Source organism: Mangifera indica, chromosome 17 (genome assembly GCF_011075055.1).
Source record: "Mangifera indica cultivar Alphonso chromosome 17, CATAS_Mindica_2.1, whole genome shotgun sequence".
NCBI lineage: Eukaryota > Viridiplantae > Streptophyta > Magnoliopsida > Sapindales > Anacardiaceae > Mangifera > Mangifera indica.
The window spans coordinates 1,163,919-1,180,483 of NC_058153.1; the positions used below are offsets into that span (position 1 = coordinate 1,163,919).

At 33.4% G+C, this 16,565-nt stretch overlaps 1 protein-coding gene and 1 pseudogene across 3 annotated transcripts; both read left to right on the forward strand.

Annotated features, from left to right (window-relative positions):
* Positions 1 to 2,003: 2,003 nt before the first annotated feature.
* LOC123200044 lies at positions 2,004 to 5,258 on the forward strand (annotated as a pseudogene).
* A 3,840-nt stretch (positions 5,259 to 9,098) lies between these two features.
* On the forward strand, positions 9,099 to 14,407 carry LOC123200970 (protein TIFY 8-like). 3 transcript variants are annotated; one of them, XM_044616396.1, is made up of 7 exons: positions 9,099 to 9,224; positions 9,453 to 9,771; positions 10,504 to 10,664; positions 10,762 to 11,216; positions 11,313 to 11,400; positions 13,820 to 14,048; positions 14,151 to 14,407. In XM_044616396.1, exons 2-7 carry the CDS (start codon positions 9,528 to 9,530, stop codon positions 14,210 to 14,212), a joined length of 1,239 nt encoding a protein of 412 aa, XP_044472331.1. In that variant the 5' UTR covers positions 9,099 to 9,224; positions 9,453 to 9,527; the 3' UTR covers positions 14,213 to 14,407. The 3 variants fall into 3 exon arrangements, with proteins under 3 accessions (XP_044472331.1, XP_044472332.1, XP_044472334.1); XM_044616397.1 differs by lacking the exon at positions 9,099 to 9,224 and having other exon boundaries at positions 9,244 to 9,771; positions 13,820 to 14,024; XM_044616399.1 differs by lacking the exon at positions 9,099 to 9,224 and having other exon boundaries at positions 9,245 to 9,771; positions 13,820 to 13,997.
* Positions 14,408 to 16,565: the final 2,158 nt, after the last annotated feature.

The window sequence follows — 16,565 nt, forward strand, 5'->3', positions numbered from 1 at the left end:
CAGTAATCTTCTGTTCATCGACAGAGACGAAAAGACGATTGCAGGGGATGAACTGTCATAGTTAAATGGTTGCTAGAGATGAATCGTCATAGTTGGATTGTCATTAGAGAAGAAGAACGAAATTTAGAGATTTGTGGGTGGCGGGAAGGGGGGTGGAGGAATGTTACTTTTCAAAATTGAAAAAGTTGACACTGAAGTGAAATATCAATTTTCAAAACCTAAGGGGTGGAATGTGATAAAAATGTAATTTTTTTAATATTTATAATAAAATGATAATTTTATCCTTAGTTCTAATATAAATTAGATGATAGGTGAATATTTGTTTTTAAAAGTTGAAGGGCATGAGTTTGGTTTTCACTATACCTTAGGTGGGAATAAGTCTTTTGGCCTTTTGCTTATTTAGGGAGGAAATGGTTGGGCACAAGAACTCTCACATTCACTTAGGCCAATTAGGATTAGATATGAATTAAATTAGTTCGCATTTATTTATCAACTCAATTCAAATGAGTTTAAAATAAGTTTGGTTTAGACGAGTTCAAGCTCGAGTTTAAAAGTTTTATATTGTCAAACTTAAACTCTTGTTTGAGTTCGAGTTTTAGTGGTATTTAACTCGTCAAACTCGTAAGCTTAAAAAAAATTGATTTGAATTAATTAACCCAATTATAATACTATTAAAGCAAACTCAAGTTGTCAAACTAAATTTGAAGTTACTTAAAAAGAGCCTATCAAGTTCAACCATAGATTAAATTTTTTCTAACTAAACTAAATTACACTGATTCAAACTTGGGTTTGACAATGCTTGAATGCAACCCTACAAATTCTATTGGGATGGGACTGATAGTTGATCTAGTGAAGTAGTATGTCACTTCGTTGTATGTTTCAAGAAAATACTATAAAATGAGACCATTAGGCCGTGGTAAAGCGATAATTTTTTACCTTGCTAGACTTTTCTTTATTTCCCGCAATGGTTTGACAAGCAAGTCTCCAAGATTCAGGGTTCTATAGATTAGAACCATGGCTATCTACAACCCAAATTTTTAAAATTAAATTCGTTTTACAGAATTTCATCATATGAGACCAGGATACTCTTGCATATAACAACACAAATGCAATTCACATTGCCTGCACCAATCATGCCATCAAGACTTTTTTACCTTCTACAAAGTACTAACTTCGACGTTTTCTCAACAGTTTTGAATTCACATTGCCTGCAGCTATAATTTGACAAAGTTGGTAACGAATTTGAATTAATATTCATGATTAAGTACACATACACCAATGAATTCAAGCTCGATTTCAGGTTTTTCTGGTGAGATCAGAGAAGATTCCGGTGAGTTCACGGCACATGACACAGAATTGGCTCTCCCTTTCGTCCTTAACGTTGCCATAGTCTTGCCTCTCAAGTACGATTCCGGTGGCTGTTGATTTACCGATATGGCAGTGAAGTTGAGATTGAGAAGGGAAGCCATTCAAAATTCCGTTATGATTTCTTTTAAAGGACGTTTAGTTTAAATAATATTTTATTACTAAAATAAAAAGATTATTTTGAAGATAGATTATGAGGTATAAATGATTACTATGTTTAATAAAATTTGATAAAAATAGATAAATATAAATAATTATTGTGTTTAATTAAAAAATAAAAAAATACTAACAAATTATTTTACTTAAATGTTCTTAGATATAATTATTTTTAAATATTTTTTATATATTATTAAAAATAAAATTATTTTTTTTTAAAAATTAATAAATAATAATATAATTATAATAAAATTAAAATTACTTTAATAATCTTTTAATACTTAAAATAAATATGATAATTAGATTATCATCTATATTATCTTTTATATTATCATTGATTAATATAAAATTATTATTAATAATAAATTAAATAAAATAATATAAATTTTAAAAATTATATTATTAAAATAATTTTTAAAATCTTATAATGACCATAATATTTTATTCAATACGTCCAGCCATATTCTTAAGGTATTGGTAAGTGTAAAATGGTAATTCACACTTGACAACGTTATAAAATAGAAAATTTGTAACGATTTATTTCCGTACAACGAAATGCCGCAACCACAGTCTCCTCGCCCTGTAGAGTCTGTACTTACCGTTTCGCGAGTCCTTCTCTTGTCAGATATGGAAATCCATTACGGTAAACGCAGTCGTCATGAGTCCTCCACTTCCACCACCGTGAAAACGCCGGCAACTCTCTCCGTCCGTCCGCCCAACCAGAACTCATGCCTGCCCAAAATTTCTCACAAACTAATTTCTCTATCATTTCCAATTCCCTGAGAAACCTTAACGTTTCCTCCGGTCCGAATTAAACCGGAATGGCGTCGAACCGGATTAGGGCCTGGTACAAGCTGTCTTTGAACATTTCGACTCCTTTCCTAAGTTGTTTCATACTTTGTTTCTCTGGGCCGAGACCAAACCTTGGTTTAAATGCTCTGCGACGCTGTTTCATTCTATGATCAACGTTCTTTCTAAAGCGAGAGAGTTTGATTCTTCCTGGTGTATGGTGCTTGATTAGATTGGTGAGAATGACGGCTCTGAGTTTGTTTGTGAAGAAACTTTTGCAATTCTTATCAGGTGGTACGCTAGGGCAGGTATGCCCCGAGCTGCAATTCGGACGTTTGAATTTGCTACTAATTTAGACCTAATTAATAATTGAGATTCGAGGAAGAGTTTGTTTGAAATTATATTGGATTTCCTTTGTAAAGAAAGGCAGGTTAGGGTAGCTTCAGAGTATGTATTTTGGAATAAGAAACTGGACACAGGTTGGGTTCCATCAATTTGGGTTTATAATGTATTAGTAAATGGATGGTTTCGATCAAGAAAGCTGAAGCATGTTGAGAGGCTTTGGTTGGGAATGAAACAGGAGAATGTGAAACCAGGTGTTGTAACATATGTTACTCTCGTTGAGGGATATTGTCAGATGCGTCCTGTTGAGAGGGCAATTGAGTTGGTTAAAGAAATGAGGATCCAGGGAATTGAGCCCAATCCAGTAGTATATAATCCAATTATTGATTGTTTAACTGAAGCACGCAGATTTGATGAGGCGTAAGAGATGATGAATGGTTTTTAATTTGTGAACAACGCCCCACTATATCCACTTACAATTCTTTGGTGAAAGGTTATTGCAAGGCAGGTGATCTTGTAGGGGCTAGTAAGATCCTTAAGATGATAAATAGGAGGGGCTTTTTTCCCAGTCCTACAACCTATAATTATTTTGAAGTACTACTCAAAATTCAGGAAAATTGAAGAGGCAATGAACCTTTATGCCAAATTGATTTCTTCTGGGTACATCCAGACCAGCTTACATAGCATCTTCTATTTAAGATGTCATGTGAGGAGGAGAGATTGGATTTGGCTGTTCGGATTAACAAGGAATGAAAGCTAGAGGATGTGATGCGGACTTGGCTACTAGCACTATGTTAATTCATTTGCTTCTCAAAATGTACAAATTTGAAGAGGCTTTTGCTGAGTTTGAAGATATGATACACCGGGGTACTATTCCTCAGTACCTTACTTTCCAGAGAATGAATGATAAGTTTGAAAAAGAGGAATGTCTGATATTTCACAGAAGCTATGCATTTTGATGTCCTCTTTCCCTTATTCAACTGATCTGCCAAATACATTCAGTGAAGATAGAAATGCTTCCCTTGCGAGAAGAACATCTAAAATCCAGAGAGCCAAAGCCATGTCTGATATACTAAAGACTTGTAGAGACCCAAGAGAAATTGTTAAGCATAGAAGTTCACTTGAGACTGCTGTATCAAGTGCAAACCGATTGATAGATGATATGAAGAAAAGAGCTAAGCTGACATGAAACTAGTAATAGTGAAAATATATTCAAGTGAATTTGAGTTAGATGATTCTTGCTCTCAGTTTGGAAATTTTTTAGAAATCTGCTGTGGGGTTTTCAAGATTGTGAGTTGGTGTTGTTTAAACATTACATGATTTCCTATTAATCGAGGTCAGCAATTCAATGGAACTTATTGATTAAGGAAAAATGTCCAAATACAAGAGCATTGGCAGTCATAAACCAGGTTCTGGTATGCAATATGGAAAAGGTTTGAAGAACCATCTGCACGGTACTGAATGAAAATTTATTTGAAGCTGAGTTGTGGATTTTGAGGATCTGAAGTGGGATTGGAGAGTTTGTTGAAACAGCAACCTGTACCACTATTTCCTTGCTCTCTGAATACCTGTAAAGATTTCATAGGATTTTGGCTTTGGAATTGGTAGAAAATGGGCTGGGGAGTTTGTTGAAACAGCCATCTGTACCACTATTTCCTTGCTATCTGAATACCTGTAAAGATTTTGTAGAATTCTGGCTTTGGAAACGGTAGAAAATGTAATTGGTTGCTCTTGATCAACATTTGTGATTAATTGCTTGTAGTAGCTACAATACGTGTCTACACAGGTAACTTACCAACCTTAAATTGTTCTATTATTATTATTATTTTTTGATTATTTATTTTTCTTATTCATATCTGCATATTGTTTCTGTGGGACGGCATTCAAATTAATTGCTTTAAGTACCCTTATATAATTAAAAAGGCAAAAGCAAAAGAAGTTGCTACACATGATCAGTTATCTCCTCCATAATATTGATAGGCAGGCAAAATATTCTGTTAAGAAATCTTTGGAGCCCTTTGTCAGCTGATTGGGTTAGCTATTATATGTGTTCTCAAACATGAATTATCAAAATTCAGTTGATTTTTTCTCCTTATGCCTGTTGGAAATATTCTTATTCTTTACAGCATTGCTGCTTGTTTTTCTTGCAGTTGGGATGTGTGAGGAAAGAAATTCCACCGGGAAAAGTTGAGTAATAATCTCTGTTTGCTTGTTGGATGTTCTGTTGTCTTCCAATTTTGAGGTAACTAATTTAAAGTCAATGCTTCAATTTGCTCATCTTTGTGCCAAACATAGCAGAGGGCATTTGTCTCATTATCTGGAAATATTCTTTGTGAATCGTATGCTCTGGTTTTGAAAACTGATTATTTTGCTTCATCAGCTCTGTCTGGACCACGTTCACTCTCTTTGCTACTCCCAGACAGCACACATCACTGGTAGTTCAGGCGTGTCCTTTTTTTTAAGAGTATAATAATTGACATAACAATGTATAATTTTATGCTAGAAGATGCCTAGTCAATTACATATGGAAGTCTGAAAAATGTGGAAGACATGTGACCTGAACATGCATCTATATCTGCAATACAAAATGCATTTTGTTTATACCACTCTTAGATTATGTCTTTTACTCCCATTTTTAAAAGATACTGACTTAATCAATGCTGATATTCATCAATGAAGTTGAGTATTCATTCTATCAGCAGCTATGCATATTCCTAATAAAAACCCTCATTAAATTAGGAGCATCTGACCCCCATTGGCAAGGAATTAGATCCAGTTTATACAATATTAGAGATTTCAAGACTTGACAGAATATATGGTCCACATGAGGAATATTTGAAGGGTGTAAGAAACACCAACCCATCACCCATGATGTAATCTATGCCTTTTATTCAAGATGTGACCGCATAGTATTGGTGGGGTCTTTCTGATTTCTGTATTTTGCCTCACTCATTGCCCTCATCCGAATAAAATTCTCAACAATAGCTTATCTCGCAGTAATGAGATCATTGAGACTTGAGTTTTTCAATATTATCATTGTCATATGATTAAACAAAGTAGTCTTTGTAGAACCTGGTTGTGTGGTGATTTGGATTATACAAGTCAAGCTAACTGAACCTGTATTCTTATACTCCTTTTATGAATCAATAAAATTATGTGTACATAATTTTGAGTATACAATTAGGTACACTGATAATCTATCATCCTATGTTTTGATAATTTTGAATTAAAGATAAAATAATATTCATTCACATTATGACACATTGTTTGTGTGCTCAATTGTGTATTTTAAAGTGTGTACACATAACATTAATCTTTATGAATATATATATAGAAAGGGCTTCTGGTTGTGCAGTGTCCAGCAGTTCCTGCATATAATAACAACAGACGCTAAACCAGATTAGGAGTTAAGTGATATAATTAATTAAGATTTGTATGGATATAATTGATGATTAGTGATTTAAATATGTTGTAGTGGAGGAAGTGAGAGATCTGGTAAATAAATGGAAAGCAGAATGAGAGAGCATTATCTCATCATAATATCATGGTAGTGGTTGTTTAGTTAGTAGCTGATGAAATGATTCATCCAATATCATGTCATTGTGATCCTGTGGACACCCACATATGATTATGTAAGGGATTGAAAGGGAAAGTAATTTTATTTTTTTCTAAATTGACAAAATTACCCTTCAATTATATTATTATTACAAAGGTAAATTGATCCATTTAAAAAAAAAATCTAAATATTAGTTAGAAGAAGGAAATTATATTTAGTCACCCCTTATGTCATAAATCACATTTTCCAACTCAAAATTAAAATATATTTAAGAATAACTATCATTATAAAGGATAAGATAATAATTTCACAATTAAAAATTTAAAATAAATTATGTTCTTCTTTGTCATGTTCACTGTTATTACCTTCATTTTCATCTTGGTTAATATTTCAACTCCATCAAACGACATTTGTTTGAAGAAAATAAGTAACAATTCAACAACCCACAAAATATAATAACCTTTTTGTTTAAAATCAAGGAACAAAAGTCAAAGAAACTAAATGAATCAAACTGACATATAAAAAAAATTAGTAATTTCATTCAAAAAACTAGTCGAAAAAACAAATTAAAATCCTACAATTAATGAGAAATTGATTGTCTTTTTTTTCTTTTTAGGTAGATTGTAAGAGCAAGCATTGACCCATGGACTCATTGATTGGCTTCAAAGGGAGAATGGCCTTGCGCATTGACCGCTACTTATCTTTAATCAAAATTGTCATCGACATGTTAAGACTTTTAAAGCATACCTATTCTTTTAATCAAAATAGTTATGAGCAACTAATAATGAATAGTCATATGAAAACATCTCTTATTTGTTCTATCAAGTTGTTATCATTAAAGTAACAATCTAGTCCATCATGATGATTTGACATATCAATTAAGTTATGATTTGATCAATTACAATTCAAATGTTTTCTCTAAAGCATATTTATATCTGACAATTGGGGGTGATATTTTCTTAGATTTTTTGTTTAAGAGTTTGTCATTGTTGCTAATTGGCTAATATAAAGGACATGTTGGGATGGTTGTGTGGGGGTGTGGTCGATTTGCAAGATTATTCGTTTTGAGGTAGGTGTGGGATTGGATGGAATGGTTTTAGATTTTGAGTAAGAGTTGAGCTATGAGTCATCTTAGGGAATAGTTGATAAAAGGTAAAATGAAAAAAATAGGTGAAGAAAGGAGAAGATGAAAAAAAAGGGGACAGAAAGATGGGGATTTAATGTGAGGGTAATATAGTAATTACAATTTTTGAAATGTTTTAAAACCCATTTTTTAGGGTGGATGTGTGAGATTTATGTCATTAAGCAGATTTTTGGCCAAACTTTGGGTGGTAATTTGTGATTCGCTCTAATTATAAAGTCAAATTACTATAATGGTGATAGAGAGATATAAAATAGAATTAAAATACTTAAATTTAAATTCTTGTAGTTCGACAAGCAAAATGAGTAAGGATAGATATGAATCGAACTATGCTTGATCATCCCCTTGCCCATGTTTAACTCAAATGAAAAATAATTCGATTCAAGTTTAATGAGTCAAAATTAAGGATAGTTTGAATTCGATTTGAATAAAAATAGTTTAATTCAGTTTGACTCGAATTCATTACTTAAATTTATAGTTTTAATTTGAGACTTATTGACAAAATAATATTGTTTTATTAAATAATAAATAAAATAATATCATTTTTATAATTATTTGATATAATTTAAATCAAATCATAAATCAATTTTCTTAATTTAAATTTAAATTAAATAAATTTATATTAAACTAAACCAAATAAAATTAACTTTTGAGATTGGGAAACTCGATTTAGGTTTAACCCAAATGTGAACCTGAAAAAAAATGAAAGTAAAAAATACTAAAAGCAATTAAAGACTAACAAGAAGGGCAAATAGGTAAGAAAATTAACAAGGTGGTTTACACGAAGTGGTAGATGGGCACATTGCCATGGTGGTGCTACTTAACTGGTAGTGGGTGAAACGTACTTTAATTTAGAATCAATTCTCAGTCACTCCTTCACCATCATTAAAAGGCCAAGATTTATTCACTCTCAAAGTTTTAGTGCAATAACAAAGCCATATCTACAGATTTAAAAAATTTAAAATTTTACCTAAGAATCAATTAATATTAAAATTTTTTATAAGAATTAATAATAAAATTGTTATTTTATTAATAATATAAAAAATATATAATTATAACTTTTTTTCTTTGGATTTAAAAAACTTACAGTTCACCCCAACTTTGAAAAGTAAATTCTCCCTTTCCTCCCAAATTTTCTACAAAACATCGGTTGTCGTTGTCTCCACCTTTAGCTCTATAAAGGAGAGAGACGGTCGATAATATCGATGAAGACGAATCTATCTCTTTTTTCCTCCAAGAAGAGATGGAAATGACTTTATCAATAGAGACAAAAGACGATGGGGATTCGTCCTCTTGTGTCTCCATCAATGAAGAGATGAGATAGATTAGTCTCTATCCCTTCGTTGTTGATAGAGACGAAGTTTTCGTTTTTGTCAAAGTTGTCGACCATCTCCCTCGTCTGCCAGGCTAAAGGTGAAGAAGGTAATGATCATCGTTGTTGTCATCAGATTTTGTAATAAACTCTAACGATTTAGAAAAAAAAAGTTATTTTTCAAAGTTGAGATTGAAGGTGAAATGTAAGTTTTTATAATTTAGGATTAAAAATAAAATAAAATAATATATATTTTTAATATTATTAATAACATATGATAGAAAATAATTTAGGATTTTAAGTTATTAAAGATTTATAAATATATATTTATTGTTGTATTAAAATTTAGATGGAAAGTGGCTTTACTAAAAACCCATTATTACCAGATTTTTTTTCATGATTTTATTATTATTAATTAATTACACCTCGTGTATTAATTTCACTTTGTGTCTTTGTGTCTTCTCTCCCTGTAAGAAGAAAACAAAAACACAAAACACTTCGGCCCCTGCATACTCAAGAACAAAAGACAACACAGCACCCACACAGACACAGTCACAGAAAGAGTAAAGATAATAATATATTTTTTATTAATTAATTAATTTAAAATAGCCAATTTAATTGAGACTGAGAAAGAAAGAGCCTTTTGCTTTTTAATGCTCTCCAGTCTCCCCTTTCTCTCACCTTGAATAGTTTTGATTGATTCTCTCTTTATCAAAAATCGTGCTCTCTTTTCTTTCGTTTATTCTCTCTGGTGGCTGTTATTTGTTACTTGTTTTGTTTGTTTTGGGAAGAAGGGGAGGAAGGGTATAAGCTATGAAACTGCATGAAGTGAGAGTGGTTGTGGTGATGATGATGATGTTGAAGAAATGGCGTTGCTGATAATGGCGCAACAAACTAAAACAAACAGTATCAATGCCACTACTGACCAAGTGAAGCCAATGTTATATGATTTTCTGGGCATGAAGCCTACCGATTCTTCCACTGTCGTTTTACCTCCGAAACCCGCCGTTTCAGAGCCCTCAGCTTCCCCCTCTGTTTCCCTTGGCGCTTCTTCTGGTGTTGTTGCTGGTCCCCGTGGGCCCGTCACTTCTTCCTCTGATCTCGCCTCTGGTCAGTCCCTTTTTTTTTTTACTTTCTCTCTCTATGCATGTTTGTGCCTGCATATATTTTTTTTCTCTTTATTGAAGTCTTTTTTTTATTTATGTCTTTTGATCTCGAGTTCACTGTTTCTGTTTGTGATGTATTGGGTAGCTTTGATTTTTATTTAAGATTTAATAATCTGTTTATTGTGTTTATTATGGATTAGTTTTGATGAGGTCAGTGAAGGGGTTGTTAGGTTTTAATCGGTCTTGTATTTTTATTTGGTTTCGTTAAAAGTTTCCATTAAAGTTTCATCTTTAAGTGGCATGACGAATTTTTTAATGAAGAGCTTTCGCTCTTTAGGGACTGAAACTTTTTCTCTTATTTTCTTTGGCCGTTTTCTCTAGGAGTTTGCAAATTTTTTGTCTCTTGTTTCTCTCTAAACAATGTTGCTTTACAGTGTATTTCGTGTTTTCGTTTGCTACTATTATTACTTCTTGGAAAATTCAAAAGTAGTTGAAAGTATTTACGTCATTCCTAGATAGCTCCTCGAGATGTAATCTTTGTTTAATTTTGTTCATGTTCTTATTCCTTCTACTGGGGTTAAGCCAGCTTGCTCTCGAAGTAGACAGTACCGACGTTGAAGTTTTCCTCTTCTAATTGCATTGTTCACATAGAAGTATGCTATTGAAGCGATTATATTTTCTTGTTTTTTGGGCTAGATATGAAAATCTAAGTTTGATTCCTTCATCAATTTATTAGAAAGACAGGCTGGAAATCATCTTGAGGGGGTTCCATTTTATGGTACAAGGAGTGACATGTCTGGACCTGAGATAAGCAACAGATTAGTGGGAAGTAAGCGAAGTAACTCAGAATCTGGCTTCACAGGTCATGAATACCCTGAGGGATTGCATTTGATGAAGGTATGTGTTGGCATTTTATAATGTTCTTCTTTCATTCTTATGCTACATTGTTGGCAATAGTTATTATTTTTCACTAATAATGGTTTTTTGTGTTCAGCTACTCAGGAATGGGGCAGGGGGAGAACGCCCAAGAAGGTCCAGTGACGATGAGTTCCTTTGTGGTATGCAGCAATTGAGGCCAACTTCAGCAGCTCTTATATTACAGCCTTCAGCTAGCAGTAGAATGGATCCTAATGTTTCTAGATGGGAGCGAACTATTCCCATGAATGCTGGCCCTGGTGTACAGTATCATCCCCGTGGGGGTCAGTGGGTGCCTTTTATCCATCAAGTAGCTCCAAACAGGTTCAAAGATGTGAATGCTGGTCCTTCAATTATATCTCAATCAGCTGCAGATGAAGGATCTAGAACTGGGATTAAAGGCCCTGAAATTTTGAGTTCTGTCAATGCAACTGGTGGTATATCTGAGAAGAACTCATCTGCACTTCCACAAAGTGGAACCAGGCCAAAGTCTGGGACACTTATTTCAGAGCCAGAATTTTCGACTTCCCCAAGGTGAATATCATGTTTCGGCATATTTCTTTCTATGTTGTTTTCTACTGTTTTGTTTGAAATCAGTACTTGATGCTGAACATTGTGAATGTTTTACAGTCAACAGGGATTAGCGTCTGCTAGCCAGCAGATGACTATTTTCTATGGAGGTCAAGCTCATGTTTTTGATGATGTCCATCCAAATAAGGTTTGTTTTCCTGTTGTTTGCAAATACTGTTGACATTTCTGTTCAATATTAATGATTTCTGTCCGCTTTTATGTTGAGGAACTTCTGGTTCTTACTTAACAAAGACTTATATTAGTTCACATGAGAAATTAATTTCTAGAAAGTTATATAATTAATATAAGCTTGTCTGACTTGTTGCAATTTTTTATGATTGTATTTATTTGCAAATTTTTAAGTTTCTTATAAAAAAAAAAAGAAGTGGAATTGCACAAACAATGTGCTACAAACATGTTTGCTCCAAATTGTTTAGAAAACCATGATTTGGCTATGAGATTATTTCTACATGTACTCTTAATTATTTCTCTGAAGCCTGTGCTGCACCATTAAGTGGCACCGGACAATGCTTGCCCACTTTTGAAGCCTGTTTAGTAAGTACAAAGGTTTAATTCTATTGTTTTGTGGTTAAATAATGAATCACGAGCAACTTAGAATTTCATGCATTTTGCTATTAAAAGAAGTTATGTCGTGAAGTAGTCCTCTAGCGAAATCTTTTGTTTTGCTATGTTGATTTTATCACTGAAGTGTCATTTTCTATTCTTTTTTGTAGTAGCTGTTTTTTGGTTTTGATTTTCTTGTAGTTCTATTAAATTGTAAGGTTTTTAAACCTGAACACTTGGTACCATGATAAGCTTATTGTGGCAGGCTATGCATTTAAGTCAACTCACACTTCTTAGGTCAGTTGCAGGTTTCTCAATCCCATCCTCCTTAGTTAAGTTGTTGCTTATGTGTTCTAAGGCTTAGTTATTAATTAGAAGCCATTGGTAAATGTCTGGCTATTTGAGCCATAGGGTTTTTCCTTCTAAAACTTAGTAACTTCTACTTAGTCTGACGGATGTGAGATTCCATATAGTCATATTACTGCCTTGAGATGACCCTACGTTATGCTGTTGTGATGACATGTTTTAGAAACTTTTCGTTTCCTTATCTTCTGCTGATTATTACTGTCTAGTTCTCTTGATAATGGAAACAGTGTTGTTCTACTTGATGGGAAATTTAGATGTTTCTTTACATCCTCAAGTTATAATATTATTTCTGAACCATGCAGCCTGCCTCCCTTACACAAAACACAAATTAAATTGATCCCCCTTCTAGTTGTGCAGGGAGACTTAATCCATAGAACTTTGCAAGAGTTCTATGTAACTAGGCTATTCCCTTGTGTCTATCCATGAGGTAATTTAATGGATCCCTTGCAGCTATCCATAAGGTACCACTACTAGGCTTCTTAAGGCTTCATGGACTGACGTTGCTTACATTCCACTGAAGAGCTTTCAAAATTCAAATAAAAATAAAATTGGTTCTTGTCTGATTAGTGGATACTGATCAAATCAAGGAGTGGTTGGTTTCCCAATCAGTAGATTGAGCTTACAGTAGTTTTCCTCACAATGTAGGTCATTGAATAAAAGGTTACAATTGCAGTTCGAACAATGTCCCTTGCAACATTTCATGCCCTTATTTTCATGCTATATGTAGATGTGTTCATACTATTCTGTTTGTATTATCTTATGATTAAAGTCAGATGTGTTAACTGATCATTTTGCATGATACTTTGGAGCAAAAGAATTCTTATGATATTGTGCAATGTGCATCACCAACCAACTTTTATGACTTTACTGTTGGCATGCAAGTACAATGTGAGTGGTTATGCATAAAATTTTCTCCTACTATTGCTGGGAGTTGATTTTGTGTAGCTATATACAAGTTCTTCTGAGTACATTATTTGTGAAGGAAAGTACTTTTCGTGTCTGTTTCATCTTTCCCTTTTAAAAAGAAATGTCCACAATTTGGCTTCTACCATCCTACATTTGCTGACTTAGATTCTGAGATGAGGGAGTCTTTCTTCACCTTTGGTAGGAGAGGTTTACCATTTTTCATGGTGTGTACTCAAGTTGAAAGGGAGTATTGCTTGAGGTGCTAAGCATTGGTCGTCTAGTCTCTTAATTTCCTCCCTTTTGAATATTTAGTTGTGTTCTATAGTGCCACACTTTGGTGTACTATTTCTTGTAAGCATGGTACACAAGATTCTTTGTACAATCCAAGAACAAAACTGAGGTTTCTGAGGCAACATAAAACCATCATTTTTTGGCATTTGACGGGCTTTTTGATGGTCATCTCAGACAGGAATTGTTTATTTTTATTTTTATTTTTACTACTGTGGGATGTTTGTTTCATTACATAGTTTGCTGACTTCTGAGTCAGACTGTCAAACACTTACCTAACTAAAGCTAGCCAAGATAGCCAGGAACATATCTATGAGAAGGATTTCTTTCCTCTCATATTCTGACACACTTTTGTTTTCTTAATATATTCTTGCTATTTGACAATGAAATTATTATGTATGTTGCAAGCGATGACTGCCTGGTTGCTGCCTGATTACTTTCAGGCAGATGTTATAATGGCCTTAGCTGGATCAAATGGAGGATCATGGTCAACAACCTACTTGCCAAAATCTACTGTGAGGCCTGTCAGTGAAAATTTCTTCCCCAGTGGAGATCCTGAAGCACGCGTGGCAGGTAACATGGCATTACCACAGGAACTTCGTGGGAGGTTACCTGTCACAGGTAACATTAGTCATGGAAGTGGCTCTGGTGATCGAATTTCAACACCCACTGGTGATCCTTTATCCTTTTTTTTTATTTTTTAATGTCGTGTGTACACTTTGATTATTTTCATATAATTCATAAGTAGTTATGGTTGTTGATCCGTGAATGCAGATTTTACCAGAAATCCAGTTCCAGCAGCAGAGCCCAGTAGTGAAGAAAAAAGAGATAAATAATTGATGTTGAAGAGAACGGAAGGAAGTGTATTGTTAAAAGAGATTGGAACTAGCAGATGTATTGTGGTTAATGCTTCAAATTTTTAGCTGTTTTAGTGCTTTTTTTTTTTGGGTAAAGAGAAGGGAGAGGTCTATTCCATCTTGTTTATAGACCCAACTAAGCTGCTATCATCAATTCACCATCAGATTCAAATATGTTCAAGCTCTTCATATGGCTTTTTTATCATTGAATTTCCTTACTGGTGATAAGCATGGATGATGCCTTATTTTCCCAGGAACACTGTGAGGTTTAACACGTCTAAAACGACACACTAGATTGGCTTAGATGATCCAGATTAGGGGTGTAATGGAATTGAGCCAAACTGAATAATGTTTGGTTTGAACTCAAATTGATAACATTAAAGTTTAACTGGAGTTCATCGAGCTGAAAAATTCTCAGCCCAAGCTTGAACTCATTAGAAGAATCAAGCCTGAGACATGAAGAGCCCTTTGATTTCCTGGTGCTGGATTCATATACTGAATATGAGCAATGCTATGTGTGTCTCATGTGATAGAATGTTATTTTATTTTTAATTTAAAATTATCTGATTACATGATACACATTATTTGAGTATCTAATTAGATATTTAGTTTCGTATCATTTGAATGTTCAATTGAGTACTCAAAATTAGGTGGATATAGTTTTATTACACTGAATCTTTGATGAATTGATATGGATTACTTGATGAACCTCAGTTTTATTCTGTGGTCACGTCACCACCTCTCCATACATACCAAAGGACCCCATGCAAGCCACGACATCACAGTGTTCGAAGCTGCGCGGCCTTGTCCTTCAAAGTAGATTTTTTTTCATTAAACTTTCTTGGCAGGAGCCATCCACTGTAACTACGAACAAGAGGAGGCAGAAACAATGCCAAGAAATTAGATTGCCAAGTGGGTTCTGATTTATTTTTCTTTTCCCCTCATTTTAGGAATTTTTTATGCATCATGTTATAATTCCATTATGTGGGCTGTCCAAGTCAACAGAGACCTTGAGCATCTTTTTAGGCCCCCATTTGAAGTTTATTGGGCTGGGTGAACACCTGCGGACTTCATTAGAACAAGATAGACATGGAGCATTATTGAATTAGGACTCAATGACTGAGACCATACCACACAATTAACAGTGGTCCGGAAAAATACCTAACTCATACAAAATGCTTTTACAAATGCATCGTTTTCCATCCAAACATGACCATAGTCACCACCAATGGATGATAAGAAATACACACGATGAGAAGTCATATGGTACAAAACATCAGAATCATATGGTAAGATTCACCTCACTTTCACCTTTCTTTCTTTCTTTCTTTTCTTTGCTTGCTTTTTTCTCCTAGTCTTTTCCTTTTTCAACTTCCAACAATTTCTGTAGAAGTACCTTGCCATAATGATAGCAATTTAGTCATTTTCTAAACATAGAAAGGCCCTTGAACTTATCAGTCTTTTCTAAATTTTGAGAATTTCTAGTTTTGCTACTTCTTTGCTTGTGTGTTGCAAGTGCTTCCAAATGTGAACAATATCTTTGTGACTTTCTTCACACCTCTTCATTTAAAATACTATCCTTAAATAGATCCATCATGATCTTTCTATTTAGAGTTGAGTTAGATTAGGAGGTTTGAAAGACCTTCCATAAGTTTTATAATATATCAAATAGTTACAATTTTTGTACCTCATTATCAAACGTGATTTCTATTCCAACTAACTGACTGATAATATTTTGGAATATATTTAAATGATCTATTATGACGACTCCATCTTGATGCCTCAATGCCATCATTTTCTTGATAAAAACAACTTATTTTTCTTCAATTTCCTAGCATTAAGCTCATTTAGTTTGTTCCACAACATCAGTATTTCCACTCACATGGTTCAAAATATTATCATCTATGAAACAAAGTTTATTCCACATTAGTTTTCTTATTTAATTTCTTAGCAACAAATACTGACAAATAATAATTTTTTAGATAAAGTAGATATTTCATATTCCCTTTTCATATATGATAATTTGAACCATTCAGATTTATCAGTTTGTTTGTATTAGCTTCTTTATTCAACCCACAAGGTAATGAATTTTAAATAGTATTTTGATACCAGTTTGTAGTGGAAAAACACCTTTCTAGATTTTTCGACGAGATTTTTAAATTAATTAAGCGATACCACAAAATAATAGAAATTAAAGCATAATTAAGAACAAACACCCAATTTATGTGAAAAAAAAAAATCTCATCAATGTAAAAAGATGAAAAATTCATAGGAGAATCTTTCACTATATCAAAATAATTTTAAACCAAAGTTTTTCTATAGAAAACCCCAC

Excerpts from the sequence above, each read along its gene's own strand:
- LOC123200970 (XM_044616396.1), top strand. The coding sequence starts at position 9,528 with ATGGCGTTGCTGATAATGGCGCAACAAACTAAAACAAACAGTATCAAT. Across the intron at positions 9,772-10,503 it reads TTCCTCTGATCTCGCCTCTG|AAAGACAGGCTGGAAATCAT; the intron begins GTCAGTCCCTTT and ends TCAATTTATTAG. Across the intron at positions 10,665-10,761 it reads AGGGATTGCATTTGATGAAG|CTACTCAGGAATGGGGCAGG; the intron begins GTATGTGTTGGC and ends TTTTGTGTTCAG.